The sequence below is a fragment of the Chlorocebus sabaeus genome, chromosome 1, assembly GCF_047675955.1.
Source record: "Chlorocebus sabaeus isolate Y175 chromosome 1, mChlSab1.0.hap1, whole genome shotgun sequence".
NCBI classification, from domain to species: Eukaryota; Metazoa; Chordata; class Mammalia; order Primates; family Cercopithecidae; genus Chlorocebus; species Chlorocebus sabaeus.
This window is the reverse complement of record NC_132904.1, coordinates 9,157,722-9,178,176: the sequence shown is the minus strand read 5'-3', so window position 1 is coordinate 9,178,176 and position 20,455 is coordinate 9,157,722. Positions and strand designations below refer to the sequence as shown.

The 20,455-nt window shown below is 53.7% G+C and overlaps 1 protein-coding gene across 1 annotated transcript; it reads right to left on the bottom strand.

The window, feature by feature from the left end:
• Positions 1 to 80: 80 nt before the first annotated feature.
• Positions 81 to 13,774, bottom strand: NAALADL1 (N-acetylated alpha-linked acidic dipeptidase like 1). The gene is made up of 18 exons (XM_073014846.1): positions 13,145 to 13,774; positions 12,886 to 13,058; positions 12,674 to 12,795; positions 12,170 to 12,292; positions 8,988 to 9,271; positions 8,782 to 8,886; positions 8,051 to 8,136; positions 7,792 to 7,911; positions 3,354 to 3,439; positions 3,206 to 3,269; positions 3,035 to 3,102; positions 2,686 to 2,777; positions 2,514 to 2,604; positions 1,504 to 1,585; positions 1,248 to 1,421; positions 1,087 to 1,174; positions 884 to 976; positions 81 to 529 (listed from the first exon to the last, which is right to left on the bottom strand). The coding sequence occupies exons 1-18, from the start codon at positions 13,342 to 13,344 to the stop codon at positions 343 to 345; spliced, it is 2,238 nt and encodes a 745-aa protein (XP_072870947.1). The 5' UTR covers positions 13,345 to 13,774; the 3' UTR covers positions 81 to 342.
• Between the last annotated feature and the right edge of the window lie 6,681 nt (positions 13,775 to 20,455).

The window sequence follows — 20,455 nt, the reverse complement described above, 5'->3', positions numbered from 1 at the left end:
GAGTTGGCATCTGAAGTTGGCATTATGCATCCCATCTTCACCTACCCACCACCAAGAGCAGCTGGTGGTTTTGCCATCCCATCCCTGTCCCCTGCTGCCCACCCTCTGCCACCTAAGCACCAGGATGAGGGTGAGTTGCATTAGGGATTGCCACTCCCCTCATGGACCTCAAGCTATTGCCTGAGAAGCTTGAGAGGGTCCTGTGGTAGTGCCGCCTCCTGGCACCAGGGAAGACCAGGACATCTCAGGAAAGCAGGCAGGAGAGGGTTGGGGTAAAGGGAGGGCCTAAGAAAGAGGGCTGGGGTCAAAGGTCAGCCACAGGCAGAAGGAAGAGGGCTGGGGTCAGAGGTCCGCCACAGGCCTCAGGGTGGCTGCCGCACCCTCCAGGGCTGTCACCACAATGCTGAGCTGTCTCTGCACCTCAGCCCAAGCTTCAGATCCAGAGGCTGTGTCCCTGGCCCTGGAGCAGGCATTGGATAGGCCCGGGAATGTGGCTACGGAGCCCGTGCGAGTTGCCCAGAGCACATGGCTGACAGGAGAAATGGGACAGGATCAGGGTCAGTCAGGGGCCAGGAAAGAGAAGCCTGGACTTAGAACTGGCTTAGCTCCTGTACGCAGCTAGGCAGAAGAGCACCCCTCTCCACCTGTCTCTGAAGGCCAGGGGGCTCTTACAGCAGTGGCGGTTGGGGGAGGAAATGTAGGTTCCAGTCCTAGCTCCCAGAGGGACCCTGAAGCAACTTCCCTCCCTGAGCCTCACATTCCACCTTCTTCAGGGGCTGGGTTGCACTCTAAAGGGCAGAGAAGCTGAGCACCTCATCTCAGGTCGGGGGCCATTGCCCGGCCCCACCTGGCGGCACCTCCCAGGACTCTGGGACAGACTCACCTGTAGTAGCGTTCCTCTGGGAAGGCTCGAGGGTTCAGAAAGGTCCGTTCCAAGAGCATCAACTGGTCATTGAGCATCCGGACCTGCAGGGGACTGGTGGAGGCAGGACCTGCCGGTCACCCTGGAGCCAGCAGCCCAGCTATCAGCCTGGTATCCTGCCCTGGATGCTGCTCTCCCAACCCCTGCCCACTGCCCTTGCTCACTCGGGGCTGCCCTTCTGCAGCGCTGATATGCGTTGGCCCAAGGCTGCAGCTTCTGCCTCAAATTTCTCCACTGCAGTCACCAGAGGCCCTGTGAGGAACAGGCAGTGGCTTAGTCCTGGGGGTGCAGGGCTCCCCATGCCTCAGGGTCAGGCTGTGCATACCCAGGCTGATGCTGTGCTGCTCCAGCAGGGCCCCGAGGTCTTCCTGGGCTGCCTGCAGGAAGCTGCGGAGTGTCTCACTGTAGTCACTGACTTTGAGGGGCAGGAAGAAGCTGTCACTGAGCCGGAGAATAATACTCCCCGCTGTCCGGGCCACAGCCTGATGGCTGCTGAAGCCTGCGGCAAGGTCACAAGGCCAGGACTCAGTCTTCAGCCTCTCCTGTCCTGTTCTAAGGATGCCCTTTGTCTCCCTCCTCACCTGGGTCCAAAAACTTGTCCACATAGTCAAAGGTGTCAAAGGCTGTGTGGTAGGTGGGGTAGATCCTGGCTGAAGTCTTGCTCTGGGGGAACAAAGCCCAGAGGTGACAGGCTTGGGATGGGAAGGGGGAGAAGGTGTACCTCCAGTGAGCTACAAAATGTGGGCATTATCTCCATTGAATCTTGGCCATGTCTGTGAGGTGGGTTCTAGAACTCCCACAGAAAAGGAAACGGAGACTCAGAGAGGTTAACCTGCTGACATCACACAGCTAATTAGTGGAAGAGCTGGGTCTGGTGCCAGTTTCCAGTTTCACAGGAAGGAGAAGAACCTGGGGCTTTGGAGTCAGAGAGATTCAAATTCCAGCTCTGCTACGGAGAATTGCTGTGGCTGTGAGGTAGAGAACGTACTTTTTGGAGCATCAAACAGGGAGGTGCCAGCTGGGCACTCTGCAACCCTTGTTTTACCTTCATGCCAACGCTCACACCAATGATCTGAGTTAATCAATGCTGAGATTAACCTTTTTCCCCGCTACATTTTAAGATCTTTGGAAACAGAATGCTTCTTACAGGCAATGTCATCTTACAACTGGTTGGAAGCGGTGGGTTTTTTGCGGTGGGTTTTTTTCCCTTCCTGAATCACATCTTATAATCAGTAGTATCTTACATTTGATAAAATAACAGATGAGCATAAAGAGGTGCTTGAAAAGGTTAAACTTGGCAGAGCCCTGGCACCAAGGCTCACACCTGTAATCCCAGCACTTTAGGAGGCTGAGGTGGGAGGATGGTCTGAGCTTAGGAGTTCAAGACCAGCCTGGCAACAAAGCAAGACTCCGTCTATATAAAACGCGCGCACGCGTGTGTGTGTGTGTGTGTGTGTGTATTTTTAAGAAACTTGGCAGAGGTAGCAGTGAGTAAAGGAGCAGGGTTCAGTCTGTGCGAGAACAGCTCCAAAGAGAGGAGGGGGCGCATGCAGCAAGGTACCGAGGCAGGGACGGAGGGGCGCCTGCTCACCCGGTCATAGGTGTAGGCGATGTCCATGGAGGAGATGCCCAGGAAGTGAATGAAGGGTGCATAGTCGCTGCCAGCACCCAGAGAACCCAAGCTGCGGGAAGGAAGGGGGCCAGGATAAAGAGCGCTGAGCCGGACCGCCTCGCTCCGGGCCCCCTTCTATCCCTGGGCTCACCTGGGGACCAGGCCGTACACTGGGCTGCTGCGATTGAAGTACTGGATCCAGTTGTCGTAGATGCTCAGGTCGCCAGGGCCTGGTGAGCGGATCTGGCCGGAAGGAGAATTTAGTCTCGGTGCGGGGCCCTCCCCAGCCCCAACAACAGGGCGGGTCCTCCACCGTCTCCTGCCCACGCACAGTCCAGTCCTTCTTAAAAAGCTCGCCCCAGCCTCAGTCTGGCCCCAGCAGATCTGGAGAGTACCACTCCCCAGTCCCGCCCACCCGTGCGGCCCGTCCGCCGCACAGGCCAGCCCACCGCACTGCCCCGCCCCCGCCAGTTCAGCCCCGCCGGCCCGCCGCCTTCCACCTCTTTGGTTGCAGAGAAGACGACACTCTGGACAGGGGGCGTCCCCTGCACCCTAAGGGTAGCGTTGGCTGTGGGAGGAGGGGAGAAAGACTATTTGGGCCCCAGCCCCTTCTTTTACCCACCCCGTTGTCAGGCCGTCCCCTTCCCTTTCCCTCCCCGCCACCTCCATACCAAACACCGCGATGTCCACATTGATGTAGGCCACAGTGCGCTCCTGCAGCTTGTTGAAAAACTCCTGCGGGTGCGAGGAGCGACGTCAGCCCCGCGCTGTTCTGCCTCGGGAACCCCTTTTGATCCCCTACCCTGTAGGGACACTCACTTCTGTGAATTCCGTGGAGCCAATGAGCCCAAACTCCTCAGCCCCCCAGCTCGCAAACACGATAGATCTGCGAGGACGCCAGGTGCCTGGGAATGGAGGACAGAGGGTTGGAGGACAGGGTCCTCCTGATCCTAGGGTGCCTTAGGAGAAAGGCTGCGGACGTGAGGAGGAGGGGAGAGCTGGAAAAGGCGGGGTAGCTGGTGACAGGAGGTCCTGGCACTCTGCAGCCAGGTCTTCCAGGAGGCTCCCGCACCAAACACTGAACACAACTCCAAGCCCCCTGAAGGGTCGGGTGGTCCCTTCTATCAGAATGCCCACTGCCCCTCTCTCTGTGGGCATGATCTGGGAAGACTTCTGACCTGCCACCCTCAACCCCCGCCTCCAGGCCAAACTCCATAGCCATCTTCACTTGGTGATAACACATGAACATTTCCTGTTAGGGTGTTATCCACATTGAACCAATCCCTACAACAATGCCTTGAGGGAGATACTATTATTATTTCCATTCACAGTTGAAGAAACAGAGAAGCTAAATGACTTTCCAGGGTCCCAAGGCTGGTAGGCAGCAGAGCCAGTTTCAAATCCAGATATTTGGCTCCACACTGTGGGTATAGGGACTGGAGGTGGAAGCCAGGCTGCAGGATGCTCCGCCTCCCGGGTTCAGGCAGAAGAATTGCTTGAGCCTGGGAGGTAGAGGTTGTAGTGAGCTGAGATTGTGCCACGGCATCCAGCCTGGGTGACCTAGTGTCACTCTGTGGCCCAGGTTGGAGTGCAGTGGTGCGATCTGGGCTCACTGCAGCCTCAACTTCCTGGGGTCTAGCGATCCTCTCACCTTAACCTCCCAAGTAGCTGGGACCACAGGCACACACCACCGCACCTGGCTGATTACTGTATTTTTGGTAGAGATGGGGTTTCTCCATGTTGCCCAGGCCAGTCTTGAACTCCTGAGCTCAAGCGATCCACCCACTTTGCCTCCCAAAGTGCTGGGATTACAGGTATGAGCCACCGCAACCAGCAAATGAATTTTTCAGTGTGATGTGATCACATGCTTGCAATTACACATTTTTACACTTTTTTCTGCCAAAAATATAATCTAAATCAAATGAGACAAATCCAAATTGAGGGTTATTTGACAAAATAATAGGATAATAATTGCAGAATCATGAAACACAAAGAACAGCTAAACAATTATTATAGATTAAAGGAAACTAGTGACCAGATCACTAGTGTGATCCTGGATTGGAGCTTGGGCCAAAAAATTATTTTGCTATCAAGGTCATTATCACGTCCCAACACTTTGGGAGGCTGAGGCGACGAGGATCACTTAAGCCCAAGAGTTCGAGAGCAGCCTGAGTAACACAGCAAGACCTTGTCTCTACCAAAAGTAAAAAATTATCAGAGCTTGGTGGCACACATGTAGTCCCAGCTAATCAGGAGGCTGAGGCAGGAGGATTGCTTGAGCCCAGGAGGTCGAGGGTGCAGTAAGCTGTGATTGTACCACTCCACTCCAGGCTAGGCAACAAGGTGAGACCCTGTCTCAGAAAGGTTTTTTTCTTTTTTTCTTTTCTTTTTTTGAGGCAGAGTCTCACTCTCATCAACTAGGTTGGAGTACAGTGGCGCAATCAGCTCACTGCAACCTCTGGCCCCCAGGTTCAAGCGATTCTCCTGCCTTAGCCTCCCGAGTAGCTGGGATTACAGGCGCGCACCACCATGCCCAGCTAATTTTTGTATTTTCAGTAGAGATGGGGTTTTACTCTGTTGGCCAGGCTGGTGTCGAACTCCTGATCTCAGGTGATCCACCTACCCCGGCCATCCAAAGTGCTGGGATTATAGGCATAAGACACCACACCCGGCTGGAAGTATTTAAAAGTTGTGGAAAATTGGTCGGGCACAGTGGTAGAGGTTGCAGTGAGCTGGATTGCGCCACTGCACTCCAGCCTGGGTCACAGAGCGAGACTGCATCTCAAAATAATAATAATAATAATAATACTTCAGACAAAAACATATATAGTTATATTATAAATAGCTAAGGCTTTTTTCCCCTATTTTTTGTAGAGACGAGGGTCTCACTATGTTCCCAAGGCTGGTCTTAAACTCTTGGGCTCAAGCAATCCTCCTGCCTCTGCCTCCCGATGTACTGGGATTATTGGCATAAGTCACCATGCCTGGCCCATATGTTATACATAGACAGACAGAAAGCAAATGTGGTGAAACATTAATATTAGGAGTGTCTGTATAAGAGGCTTCTTTGTACTATTTTTACATCTCGGTAAGTCTGAAATTATTTCACCATAAAACACTTCGACAAACAAAAAAATACAGGAATTTCTGTGCTACCCATAAGGGTAAAGTTGAAAGCCCAACCTCTCTCAAGCTTGCCCACTCCCTCCACCCATGGCTTCTGAGCTGATCTCAACCACACTTGTGGTTTCACAGACCATTTTGCTACCAACTCCCCAAGTCATCTCTCAAGTCTTTCTTTCTTTCTTTCTTTTTTTTTTTTTTTTGAGACAGGGTGTTGTTCTGTTGCAGGCTGGAGTGCAGTAGTGTAGTGTGATCATGGCTTACTGCAGCCTCCACCTGCCAGGCTCAAGCGTTCTTCCCACACAGCCTCCGAAGTAGCTGGGACCACAGGCGCATGCCACCACGTCTGGCTATTTTTTTATGTTTATTTTTTCATAGAGACAAGGTCTCACTATGTTGGCCAGGTTGGTCTTGAACTCCTGGGCTCAAGCAGTCCGCCCACCTCGACCTCCCAAAGTGCTGGGAGAACAGGCATGAACCACTGTGGCCAGACTTCAGGTCTCATTTCTGAACTGTGACATCATATTATACAAGGAGGGGAATGGAGCTTGATAGCAGTGGCGTGTTTGTGTGCAATTAAAGTTGAGTGGGTATCGGTTCAAATGCCATGCTTAGCACTCCGGGATGTTATATGTAAGGCAAGATGAAGAAGTTCTCGAGCCGATGGCAGTGATGGTTGCACAACTTTAGAAATGTACTTAATGCCACTGAATCAAATACTTACAAATGTAAAACTGGTCAATTTTGTTATGTATATTTTACCATGAATTTTTTAAACTAACAAAAGAGGGCCTGGCATGGGAACACAATGCCTGGGGATCACTTGAGTCCTGGAGTTCAAGACCAGCTTAGGCAACATAGTGAGACCCCGTCTCTATCAAAATAAATAACTAAAACTGAAACAAGAAATCAATATGGGAAGACCCGGATTCACATCTTCCTTCTCGATCTGTCCTAGATCCGCCCAGTTCTGTTTTTCATAAATGACACTAACGTCGAGTCCCTTAGACCAGAGCCGTTGACTTGTCCTCTCTCTTGCCCCTGGAGCCAGACCCAGGCCCAGCAGCCTGTCCCTGCCCCACTGCCCTCCATCCTGGTCCAAGCCCCACAGCATCTCCAGCCTTGGAATGACAAGGCTCTACCTGGCCCCCCTACGTGGCTTGCCCTCCCTGACCTCCTTTTCTTTTAGACGGAGTCTTGCTCCATTCCCCAGGCTGGAGTGCAGTGGCATGATCTCAGCTCACTGCAACCTCCGCCTCCCAGGTTCAAGTGATTCTCCTGCCTCAGCCTCCCAAGTAGCTGGGACAACAGGCGCATACCACCACACCTTGCTAATTTTTGTATTTTTAGTAGAGACGGGATTGCACCATGTTGGTCAAGCTGGTCTTGAACTCCTGACCTCATGATGCACCTGCCTCAGCCTCCCAGAGTGCAGGGATTACAGGTGTGAGCCACTGTGCCTGGCCAGATGGGGTTTTACTGTGTTGGCCAGGCTAGTGTCGAACTCTTGACCTCAGGTGATCCACCGACTCTGGCCTTCCAAAGTGCTGGGATTACAGGCATAAGCCACCATGCCCAGCCTTCACCAGCTTCCCACAACCCTTGGACTGAACTCCAAACTCCCAGCCTGGCCTGGCACTGCCTGCTCTGTCACCTCACCCAGCCCTGCCCACCTCCTTTCCGGCTGCCACCTCCTTGCCCTCCTCCCCTTCCCTGAAGCACTGAAACATTGAAGTGCTGCCTCTACTGAGAGACTTGTCCCAACCTGGCCTGGCACATCAAAGGCACATGAGATATTAGAGACATCAGAGTTAGCAATCGGCTGCCATCCCTGACCCAGCTGAACTAAAGCTCCCAGAGGGCAGAGCCTGGGCGCTGCCTGCTTCACAGCAGCATCGGGCCTCGCTCCTTCCAGGCACACTGGAGGCACTTGGAAGCTGCACACGAATCAACCCACAGTCTATTCCCTGTACCACACTGGGCTGCTGCAGGCCAAGGCTGGTGTCATGCATTTCTGCCCCCAGGACCCTCAGGCATGGCACAGGAAGCACTGCAGTGTGAGGGAGAGGAGGTGGAACAGGAAGGGGACCTCCAGGGGCAAAGGTCCCTGGTCCAGGGGAGGGGGCCGCCTCACCCTTCTTCAGCAGGGTCCCCAGGACGCGGGAGAGCTCCAGGAGGACGGCGGTGCCACTGCTGGGGTCCACGGCCCCGTGCACCCAGCTGTCTCGGTGGTTCCCATATAGCACATAGCGATCTGACCAGAGGAAAAGGGGCAGAGAACCAGAGGAGAGGGAGAGGTGGGCACGGGGAGCTGGGCTGGGTGGTGACACAGTAGCAGTGGCACCCAGAGCACAGCAGGGGCCTGGGAAACAGTCAGCAAGAGGAGGGCTCACCAGGCTCCACAGCCCCGCGGATGATGCCCAGGACGTTGGAAGAGTTCCTTAGCTCCAGGCGGTTGTAGACGCTCACGTTCACCTGGCTGGGGAGGGTGAAGGGTGTGAGGAGACTCTTGGCCTTGCCCACTGCCCCCAACCCAATGCAGGAGACACCGAGGCCCGGAGCCAGAAAGTGACGTGGCAAGGTCGTTGGCCCAGAAGTACCAAGAGAGGCAGCAAGGCTGGAGCCAGGCTCTCCTGCTCACTCACTGGGGAGGTGCTTATTGGGTGCTCAGTCCCTGACTAGGCTCTGGGCAATGACTGCGACAGATGCGGACCTGGTGCTCATGGGGCCTCCCTCTCCCGAGTGAGACAGACCACGAGGACAGGAACAGCTGGGTGAAGGGGCCTGGGAGGAGAGGGCACCTGGAGGCCACGGGGTGCTGCAGGGAGGGAGGCTGGTGCATGTCAGGAGTGGCAGTGGCCCTGATTTGGGAAGGAGCTTGGCATCTTTAAGAGAGGGAGTCGTGGGGTGCAGATGTCGAGATGAGGTGGGAGGGGCAGGGGAATCCAGGGGCTTCCCCAAAGACAAGACAGATATTTTGGGGTCAGGAGAGGGTCTGGGAGAGAGAAGAAAGGGAAAAAGGTCAGGCTTTGAAGTGGAAAGAGGGAACATAATCACGAGGGAAGGGGAGAGGCAAGTTGGGGGAGAGGGCAACTGAGGGAGAACTGGTCTGGCTGCATCTCACCTGTCTGCTGAGAAGTTTCCATCAGGCCGGAAGCCGGGACCCAGACTGTAGGGGCAGCCCAGTGCTCCCTGCCAGGTGGCTGGGGCCAAAGTTCCGTTGAGGTTACTGGGGAGGAGGAATAGACCCCTCAGGGTAAATGTCAGTGTGGGGCTTGAGGTCTGGAGGCCACTGGGGGCTGGGCAGGACATCCCAGGGAACAAACTCACCAGAGCAGGTCTCTGGCATCCTGGAAGCCAATGGGCTGTGTAGGAATTGGGGGAAACCCGGAGACATTGGCAAGGTCCAGGCGGAAGGAAGAGGGGATGGCTGGAAGGTAGGGAGTCAGAGGGTCCCCAAAATACTTGTAGTAGGAGCCTCGCTCCACTCCTGAGGGTGGCAGGTACCAGGAGTTGGGAAAGGTTTCGTTGGGCAACCTCAGCCCATCGTTGATGTCGGCAGGGTCTGTGTACACCAGCACCCCGGCCACCCCGTGCTTGGCAGCATTCACAGCCTGCAGTGGCAGAGGAGGCTGTGTGTAAGGGAGGGACTGGACCGGATGTGTCCTGTTCCTCTTCCTCCTTCCTCAACTATGGAAGCCAGGATAGACCAGTCTTCCCATGGGCAAGATGATGTTTGCACAAGTCATTTATGGCAGTGCCTCTTGCAACAGCAAAGGTCATTTCGGCACAGCCAAGTCAGTGCCTATCAGTGGAGTCTGGCTGAATAACGGGGATATCCTACAGTGGAATACCATGAAGCTGCATAAAATAACATGGTTGTGTACTCGCGTCCACAGCAACGTTATCCTCAACGGCCAAGAGGAAGAAATAGCCCAAGTGTCTATCAACAGATGACTGGCTAAACCAAATGTGGGCTGTAACATACAGTGAAGGCCGGGTGTGGTGGCTCATACCTGTAATCCCAACACTTTGGGAGGCCGAGGCAGGCAGGTCACCTGAGCTGGGATCACCTGAGATCAAGACCAGCCTGGCCAACATGGTGAAACCTTGTCTCTACTAAAAATACAAAAATTAGCCAGGTGTGGCTACACCTGTAGTCCCAGCTACTTGGGAGGCTGAGGCACAAGAATCGCCTGAACCTGGGAGGCAGAGGTTGCAGTGAGCTGAGATCATGCTACTGCATTCCAGCCTGGGTGACAGAGCAAGACGCCGTCTCAAAAAAAACCCCAAAAAACAAAAAACAAACAAACAAAAATAATGGAATATTATTCAGCCTAAAAAGAAATAAAGTTCTGCCGGGCGCGGTGGCTCAAGCCTGTAATCCCAGCGCTTTGGGAGGCCGAGACGGGCGGATCACGAGGTCAGGAGATCAAGACCATCCTGGCTAACCCGGTGAAACCCCGTCTCTAGTAAAAAATATAAAAAAATAGCCGGGCGAGGTGGCGAGCGTCTGTAGTCCCAGCTACTCGGGAGGCTGAGGCAGGAGAATGGCGTAAACCCGGGAGGCGGAGCTTGCAGTGAGCCGAGATCCGGCCACTGCACTCCAGCCTAGGCGACAGAGCGAGACTCCGTCTCAAAAAAAAAAAAAAAAAAAAAGAAATAAAGTTCTGATACGTCAATGAGTCTTGAAGATGTTATGTTAAGTGAAATAAGCCAGACACAAAAAGACAAATATCTTATACTTTCACTTATGCAAGGTCCCTAGAATAGGCAAATTCATAGAAAGTAGAATTGAGGTTACAAAAAATAGAATAGGGGCTGGGGCAGGGACCTGGGGAGTTATTGTTAAATGAAGTGTCTGTTCGAAATGATGAAAAGGTTCTGGAAATGGGTAGTGGTGATGGTTAATTAATCATCTGTGTATTTCTACACTATTTGTTCCCCTTTCTTTTTCTTTTCCTTTTTTCCCTTTCTTTTCTTCCTTCCTTTCCACTTTCCTTCTTTCTTTCTCTTTTCCCAGCTCTTATTATAGACACTTTTTTTTTTTGAGACGAAGTCTTGCTCTTGTCCTCCAGGCTGGAGTGTAATGGTGCGGTCTCGGCTCACCGCAACCTCTGCCTCCTGGGTTCAAGCGATTCTCCTGCCTCAGCCTCCTGAGTAGCTGGGATTACAGGCGCCCGCTACCATGACCGGCTAATTTTTGTATTTTTAGTAGAGACGGGGTTTCACCATGTTGGCCAGGCTGGTCTCAAACTCCTGACCTCAGGTAATGCGCCTGCCTTGGCCTCCCAAAGTGCTGGGATTACAGGCGTAAGCCACCGCGCCCGACCCACTTTTTAAAAAATTGTGGTAAAATACACATAACGTAAACTTAGCATGTGGAGTGTGCAGTTCAGTGGCATGAAGTACATCCATGTTGTTCAACCATCACCACCATTCATCTCTAGAACTCTTTTCATCTGACAAATCTGAAACTTTGTCCCCATTAAATACCAACTCTCCCTTCCCCTCTCTCATTCTACTCTTTTTATATTAATTTTTTTTTTTTTTAAGAGATGGAGTCTCGCTCTGTCACCCAGGCTGGAGTGCGGTGGTGCAATCTTGGCTCACTGCAACCTCCACCTCCTGAGTTCAAGCAATTCTCCTGCCTCAGCCTCCTGAGCAGCTAGGACTACAGGTGCACGCTGCCGTGCCTGGCTAATTTTTTTTTTTTTTTTGTATTTTAGTAGAGACGGGGTTTCACCATGTTGCCCAGGCTGGTCTCGAACTCCTGAACTTAGGCAATCCGCCTGCCTTGGCCTCCCAAAGTGCTAGGATTACAAGCGTGAGCCACCATGCCCACGTCCAGCTTTTTTTTTTTTTTTTTTTTGATCAGAGTCTCGCTATCTCCCAGGCTGGAGAGTGCCATGGTGCAATCTCAGCTCACTACCATCTCTGCCTCCCAGGTTCAAGCAGTTCATCTGCCTGAGCCTCCCCAGTAGCTGGAATTGCAGGCATGCACCACCATGTGTGGCTAATTTTGCCTTTTTAGTAGAAATGGAGTTTCGCCATGTTGGCCAGGCTGGTCTTGATCTCCTGACCTCAGGTGATCTGCCCACCTTGGCCTCCCAAAGGGCTGGGATTACAGGCATAAGCCACTGCGCCCGGCCCCTAGTCAGAATTTTTGATGGAAAGGAAATGGCAGGGACAAGGAGAGGGCCAACAGGAGGGACTTAAGCTGAATATTCAGAACTACTTCACAGGAGGACTTAGACTTCCAGAATACCAAACCTGAAAATTGTACTCAGCCCCTTTATTTCCTATAGCTCAGAGAGGGTCAGGGAGGCATCCGAGGCCACACAGCCCCTTGGTGGGACAACCTGAAAACACCTCACCTTTCCTGCCCCACCCCAGGGCTTGGGTCCCCACTCAACACTGCCCCTTCTCCTTCCCTTTCCCCTCACTTCCTCCAGTCCACTGCCCGGCCCCTTCCTCACCCAGGCCTCGTGCACTGGGGGGCTGCCACTCACCTTGGCCCCACGCCCTACACCCCCATAGCGAGTCAGGGCGATGGTGCCTTCGAGGTTGATGCCCTGAGTCTGTAGCTCCTTAAAGTCTTCTTCCGTGCCACGGTTGGCATAGACGAGGAGGCCCTAGTCCCAAGAGGGGGTGATCCTTAGAGCTGGGCCCAGCGAAGGGCGGGTGGGGAAGGGGTGGGGGAAGGCTGGATGGCAGGAGGGAGAATTTAGATTCTGTTCCTCCACCTCACCCAGAGCATGTAAGCTCCCCAAGGACAGTCACCCCTGGTTTCCTCCATGTCTGGGTGCCCTGTAACAGGCCTGGCCTTAAGCAGAGCCACTAGTGTTTGTTGAATGACTGATGGAGGAAAGGAGCAGCGATGGAGTGTCCAGGTGAGTAAATTCGGGAGGGGGCGCTGTGCCCCAGTTGAGGCATGTTCCCTGGGTCAGGGTGGGGAGAACCCTAGGTGGAAACAAGGGACCTGGGCCAGGGCAGTAGGGGGGTTCCGGGCCCACCTGTGGGGTTCCAGAAGGAGCATAGGCGGCATAGGGTTGTACCACATCTGGCCCCCCTTGCTCCCCGGTCACATTCTCCTCGGTCCGGTGGCAGGAGTGGATGATGTCCCCGGTGGGGCCCACTGTTGGAGGGGGTGGTAGTGTCATGGCTGGGCCCAGCAGCTTCCCCCCACCAACCCTCTGGGCATTCCCAAGGCTGGGCAGGACCTCACCAATGTCCACGACGTTGGGCTGCTCCTGGCTAGGGAAGGACAGCAGCACCTCGTACGTGAAGGCCTCGGCCGAGTCCAGGCCTGACTCTGGGTCCTTCCAGCGCTGTAGCAGCAGCTGCACCAGATCCTCATCCCGAGGGCTAGAGGCCAGGTGTGGCTCCCTGGAGAGTTCTCTGCAGGGTGGGCAGAGGGAAGGGCAGGGCCAGCATCAGGGAGGGGGCCTCTGGCAAACGGAGGAGCAGACGGCCCCACCTCTCACCTGAGGTTCTCCCGGATCCTGTGGGCATCCAGCTGCCCCATGACGGTCTCCAGGATCTCCAGGTCCAGGTCCTGGGGGGCTGAGACGCTGGGGGCCGGTGAGTTGGCTTTTTTGGGAATGGCAAAGTGGCCCAGGATGATCCCCAGCCCCAAGAGGGCAGCAGCCCCCAGCCCCAGCCCCAACACCTTCGTCCACTGCATCCTGCAGACTCTTAGCCAGCTGGTGTGGGACTGGTCTGTAGGTTATTCCCTATAGAGGGGGTGTCGGGCCTGGTTAACCATTACCCCATGGGTGGCACTGCCCTTTGACCCCCAGCTGGCAGGGAGAGTGAGGGAACATCCCGCAGTGAGAGCCAGGAGCCATCCACATCCACCACATTCTGCATCATTTACCTGGAATGGCCCTCCAAGGGCAACAAGGTCGCCCAGGGACACAGGCCCAGAGGGAAGGGTCTCATCCGGGGTATCCCAGGAAAACAGAGGCCAAGCCAGGGCTGGAACTCAGAGCTCCTGTGTTCACAGCAGGGCCGTGCCCACTGGCCACCCTCACTGCCTCTGCCTCCCTCCAAGGCGGCTAATCTGCAGCACACCCAGCCCTGCCTGCCTGAGCAGATTTTGAGTTGAGATCCCCTCTTTGCTGGACGTAAGCTGTGTGACCTTGGGCAATTCACTCAGCTTCTCTACGCCTGTTTTCCTTTCTTTCTTTTTTTTTTTTTTTTTAGACTGTGTCTTGCACTGTCACCCAGGCTGGAGTGCAATGGCGTGATCTCGGTTCACTGCAACCTCTGCCTCCCAGGTTCAAGCAATTCTCCTGCCTCAGCCTCCCAAGTAGCCGGGATTACAGGTGCCCACCACCATGCCCGGCTAATTTTTTTATTTTTAGTAGAGACGGGGTTTCACTATGTTGGCCAAGCTGGTTCTCGAACTGCTGACCTTGTGATCTGCCCACTTTGGCCTCCCAAAGTGTTGGGATTACAGGCGTGGGCCACTACGCCCGGCTGCTCCTGTTTTCTTAGCTGCACAGTGGGGATAATAAAACCTGCTTCACAACGCTCTGGTGTCATTTTTTTTTTCTTCTTCGTCTTTTTTTTTTTTTTTTTTTAGTCAGGGTCTCACTCTGTTGCCCAGGCTGGAGTCTAGTGGTGCGATCTCAGCTCACTGTAACCTCCACCTCCCAGGCTCAAGAGATTCTCCCGCGTCAGCCTCCCAAGTAGCTGGGATTATGGTATGCACCACCATGCCTGGCTATTTTTTGTATTTTTAGTACAGACGGGGTTTCACCATGTTGGCCAGGCTGGTCTCGAACTCCTGATCTCAGGTGATCCATCCGCCTCGGCCTCCCAAAGTGCTGGGATGACAGGAGTGAGCCACCGCACTCAGTTATGGTTTGTCATTTTCGTTAAACAAGATGGCATCTGTAGAAATAGCTAGTGCAGGCTGGGCGCGGTGGCTGAAGCCTGTAATCCCAGCACTTTGGGAGGCCGAGACAGGCGGATCACGAGGTCAGAAGATCGAGACCATCCTGGCTAACATGGTGAAACCCCGTCTCTACTAAAAAATACAAAAAACTAGCCGGTCGAGGTGGCGGGCGCCTGTAGTCCCAGTTACTCGGGAGGCTGAGGCAGGAGAATGGCGTAAACCCAGGAGGCGGAGCTTGCAGTGAGCTGAGATCGCGCCACTGCACTCCAGCCTGGACGACAGAGCGAGACTCTGTCTCAAAAAAAAAAAAAAAGAAAAAGAAAAAAGAAATAGCTAGTGCAGTGTCTGACATGTAGTGGGAGCTCATTAATTTTAACTACTCATCCCTCATCTGACCATCAAAAACAGAAGGCCTAGAGCTAAAGGAAGGAGGAGGACCCAGAAGAATTCTCCGCATCTATCCTGAAGGGAGCCCAGCGATGCGAGGAGTGGGAGTCCTGGGAAGGGAGGCTGTCCCAGAGGACGCGGCAGGGGAAGCCCATGCCTCCCTGGCGAGTTGACTTCCTCTTCTATTCCCTGGCTCTGCCTGGACTCTGTCATCCACCCTCCTATTTATGCATCCACCTATCCCTCCATTCACTTACTCATTCCTTCCCTTGTACATGCAAGTACTGTTCATTCTGCACTGTGCTAGAGCCATGCAAGGCCATGGGGAAGCAAAGTCCAGCAGGCGAGGCAGACAGGCTTCGGGTTCAGCCATGTGGAAAGTGCCCTGTAGAGGGAGGACCACCATGCTCCCAGTGAGAGAGCGAGTTCTGTCTAGGAGGGAACATCTGCGGGGGTCCTCTAAGGCTGAGAAGGTGTTCCAGCATGTGCAAGGGCTGAGAGGGAAGTGACACTTCAAGTACGCCATACACATAGTGAGCCTCTCTTCCAGACCTCACGGAGAGCCAGGCGGGGCTGCGGGGGTCCCTAGGGACTTGAGCTAGGACTTCTCCCACCCTCCCACGGCCTCTCCTGCCTTAACTCTGCCTCGCAGGTTGCAGCCCATGGATGGGCTCAAAGATGCCTGCAGAGCTTGGGGGCTGGGTCAGGGCAGTGTGTGTGTGTGTGCGCGCGCCCGCGCGCCCTCGTGTGCGTGTGCGTGTGCGTGTGCGTGTGCGAGATTTCACAGACCCCCCTCAGAGCAGCCTCCTTCCTGCTCACAACCCCATTTTGTGGACACCACCATCTGTTGTGCTGCTGGTGAGGAGGGTCAGCATGAGAGGACTAGGGGTGTCTGGGAGGGGATGTGGTGTGATCAGTGACTTCAGGGAGGTGCACCAGGAAGCCACAGTTCTTGGCAAGGTGATTATCGACGCCCAGAATATGACCTTGGATCTTATCAGAAACCCATCAGTGCAGGGAGCATACACCTTCCTTATGAAGACACAGGACAGTCACCACCAGGTGGGGAGTGGGACGCCAAGGTCAGCTGATAAGTTGAGGGACTGAGGCAGCAGCCACATGGTCCTACCCCACCCACTCCTGGAAGGATTTTTTTTTTTGAGACGGAGTCTAGCTCTGTCGCCCGGGCAGGAGTGCAGTGGCCGGATCTCAGCTCACTGCAAGCTCCGCCTCCCGGGTTCACGCCATTCTCCCGCCTCAGCCTCCCGAGTAGCTGGGACTACAGGCGCCTGCCATCTCGCCCGGCTAGTTTTTTTGTATTTTTTTAGTAGAGACAGGGTTTCACCGGGTTAGCCAGGATGGTCTCAATCTCCTGACCTCGTGATCCGCCCGTCTCGGCCTCCCAAAGTGCTGGGATTACAGGCTTGAGCCACCGCGCCCGGCCCCTGGAAGGATTTAACCCCTCCATCATATGAAGTCACAAACAGGACGCCTGGACAGGAGTGTGTGACATCTGAGTGATGACTCCTGGGAATGTGGTTTGTGTCGGAGAGTGTGCAAACAGCTGTGTGTGTGACACCCAAGAGATTCACTCAGGCTGTTGGAATCCACTGGTGTCTACATGGCTGTAGGCACCAGACATTAACTTGGTCAATTTTCCTTCCTCCATCTTTGCTGGGTGGGTGGTATGGCCCCTCCCAGAACATTCTGGATTGTGGGAGTTCCTGGAAATCACTTAAGGTAGTTAGAGCACATGAACACCTTTCATTTTCCTGCCTTATTCTCCCAATGGCTCTGGCTCCAAGGGGTCTTCAATCCTCCAGGACCAGCAATGCACTGCTGCTGGCTGCCTCCCCACTCTCCACCTGCCCCACACGCTCGCCTCCGTCACACCCTTCTTCACCTCCCACGTGTACTCACCTTGCCCAGTTTGAGGCCCTGGAAGCCCTCTCAACCCCCAATCCTCTCTGCTTTGGTCACATCCACTGGGAAAACCCCATTCTGGTTACACCTGACTCACTCTCTGCTTCCTCTGCGCCTGCACCCTTGCCCCTGGATGTGCCTGCAGAGTCATGTGGCCTCCTGGATGCCATATTGTGAGGACACTCAAGCAGCCCTGTGGACAGGCCTCATGGTGAGGCGCTAAAGCCTCCTGCCAACACTCAGCACTAACTTGCCAGCCCTGTGAATAAGCCACGTTGGAAATGGTTCTTCCAGCACCAGTCAAGCTGTCAGAATACAGCAGCCCCTGCTGCCAGAATCTTGACTGCAGCCTCAGGAGAGTCCTTCAGCCAGTACCACCCAACAAAGCCACTTTCAAATTCTTAACCTGTGGACACTGTGTGAGATAATACATGTTTATGGTTTTAGGCTGCTAGGTTTTGGAGTAATTCGTAACACAGCAAAATAGAGAACCAATACAAATGACCAAATGTAGACCAGAAACCCACAAGTAAATGTCTCCAGTCTAACCTATCCCCTGAACTCTTGTATTTTCAGCTGCCTAATTTTTTTTTTTTTTTTTTTTGAGACAGAGTTTTGCTTTTGTTGCCCAGGCTGGAGTGCAGTGGCGTGATCTCGGCTCACCACAACCTCTGCTTCCCAGGTTCAAGTGATTCTCCTGCCTCAGCCTCCTGAGTAGCTGGGATTACAGGCATATGCCACCATGCCCAGCTAATTTTGTGTTTTTAGTAGAGATGGGGCTTCTCCATGTTGGTCAGGCTAGTCTCAAACTCCCAACCTCAGGTGATCTGCCCACCTCGGCCTCCCAAAGTGCTGGGATTACAGGCGTGAGCCACTGTGCCCGGCCTGCAGTAGCCTCTTAACTGGCCTCTCTGATTGTATTCTTGTCTCCTCCAGTTTTTTCTCTACGTAGCAGTCAGACTCAGCTTTGTGAAACCCAGGTCGGCCATGTCACGACCGTGCTCACAGCCCTCCAAGTCTCCCTTCACACTCAGAATGACAGTCATGACAGTGACCATAGAGCCCTTCATGTCTCCGACCTGGTCCCCTCCCTGTCCTCCTCACTCACGGCTCCTGCAGCTCTGGCCTGCTGCTGTCCCCTGAGCCTACCAGGCATGCTCCTGACTCAGTGCCTTCGTGTTGGCAGCTCCGGCTCCCTAGAACCCTGCTCCCCAGTTGTCCACAGGGCTCCTTCCCTCAGGTCCTTTGTGTCTTTGCTCAAATGTCACTTCTCAATGAGATCTTCCCTGACCGCTCTATTTAAAATTGCATTCCTGACCGGGTGCAGTGGCTCATACCTATAATCCCAACACTTTAGGAGGCTGAGGCAGGAAGATTGCTTGAGTCCAGGAGTTCAAGACCAGCCTGGGCAACATAGTGAGAATCCATGTTTAAAAATACATAAATAGGGCCGGGCGCGGTGGCTCAAGCCTGTAATCCCAGCACTTTGGGAGGCCGAGACGGGCGGATCACGAGGTCAGGAGATCGAGACCATCCTGGCTAACATGGTGAAACCCCGTCTCTACTAAAAATACAAAAAACTAGCCGGGCGAGGTGGCAGGCGCCTGTGGTCCCAGCTACTCGGGAGGCTGAGGCAGGAGAATGGCGTGAACCTGGGAGGCGGAGCTTGCAGTGAGCTGAGATCCGGCCACTGCACTCCAGTCTGGGCGACAGAGCGAGACTCCGTCTCAAAAAAAAAAAAAAAAAAAAAAAAAAAAAAAAAAATACATAAATAGGCCGGGCGCGGTGGCTCACGCCTGTAATCTCAGCACTTTGGGAGGCCGAGGCAGGCGGATCATGAGGTCAGGAGATCGAGACCATCCTGGCTAACACAGTGAAACCCCATCTTTACTAAAAATACAAAAAAAAGTAGCCGGGCGTGGTGGTGGGCGCCTGTAGTCCCAGCTACTCGGGAGGCTGAGGCAGGAGAATGGTGTGAACCCGGGAGGTGGAGCTTGCAGTGAGCTGAGGTTGCGCCACTGCACTCCAGCCTGGGTGACAGAGCGAGACTCTGTCTAAAAAAAAAAAAAAAAAGAAGAAGAAAAGAGATGTTAGCTCAGCTCAACTCAGCCTGAGGCTGGGGCAGAATTAAATGGTCACTAATCAAGCGCTTCATCAGTTACTTTGCCCAGGCCTGATCCCTAGGAGTCTGGTGTAAGTCAAACCAGGCCTGGGGAGGAGCCACAAACCTGAATTTCCATCCTCTTGGCTGTGGTCTCCCTACGGTGAACGTAAGGCAAAATGATCATCCTTAGCCCCTTCTGTGTCACACGAGGATTAACGAAGGGATTCTGCTTGATCTTTCACCATCGATTAGGCCTAGATGCTGTAAAATTAAGGTCACTTTACAGAAAACTGATTAAGATGCAAATGATTTCTGCCCAGTGAATAATACAAGCCTTAGGGTTATGAGACCTTTTATTTTACTTTAAATTTTTAAATTCTTTTTTTTGAGACAGTGTCTCACTCTGTCGTCCAGGCTGGAGTGCAGTGGTGCCATTTTGGTACGCTGAAACCTCAGCCTCCCAGGTTCAAGTGATTCTTGTGCCTCAGCCTCCCAAGTAGCTGGGATTACAGGCATGCGCCACCACACCTGGCTACTTTTTATATTTTTAGTAGAGACCGGGTTTTTCCATGTTGGCCACTCTGGTCTCAAACTCCTGACCTCAGGTGATCTGCCCACCTCGGGCTCCCAACGTGCTGGGATTACAGGTGTGAGCCACTGTGCCCAGCCCAGGTTATGGGATTTTAAAAATAAATGCCGTATAGAATATTAACCAATTTTGTATGTAATTTAGCAATCTTCTATCATTATCCCTTCCTTTCTCCGCCTTGACTATATATGTGTCAGATTTTTTTTTTTTTTTTTTTTTTTTTTTTTTTTTTTTGAGGCGGAGTCTCGCTCTGTCGCCCAGGCTGGAGTGCAGTGGCCGGATCTCAGCTCACTGCAAGCTCCGCCTCCCGGGTTCACGCCATTCTCCTGCCTCAAGACTCCCGAGTAGCTGGGACTACAGGCGCCCGCCACTGCGCCCGGCTAGATTTTTGTATTTTTTAGTAGAGACGGGGTTTCACCGTGTTAGCCAGGATGGTCTTGATCTCCTGACCTCGTGATCCGCCCGTCTCGGCCTCCCAAAGTGCTGGGATTACAGGCTTGAGCCACCGCGCCCGGCCTATATGTGTCAGATTTTTGTATTCTTTTCTGCAACCCCATTGGTGGAGGAGGGTTGGGGGCTCCCAGGAGGCCCTGGGCCACAGGGCTCCTGCGTTGGGGGTGAAACTAAAAATCGATATGTATCTCCAGTCCTGAGGCGTGTAGGATGCAGGCCCTTGGGGAGTTGCCACCACCTCTCTCTGCCCCCAACCCCATGACTTACGAAGGGGAAGGGTCTTTTCCAAGGTTACCAGATGGTTAGTGGCTTTTCCCCTATCCCTCCCCCACTGACACCCCAGTATCCTTCTGCACTTTGGAGTTACAGCAGGTACCCGGATCATCTGGGGAGGAACTGTGGCCCCTTTCCAGCCCCACCCCAGTGCTTATCTTGGG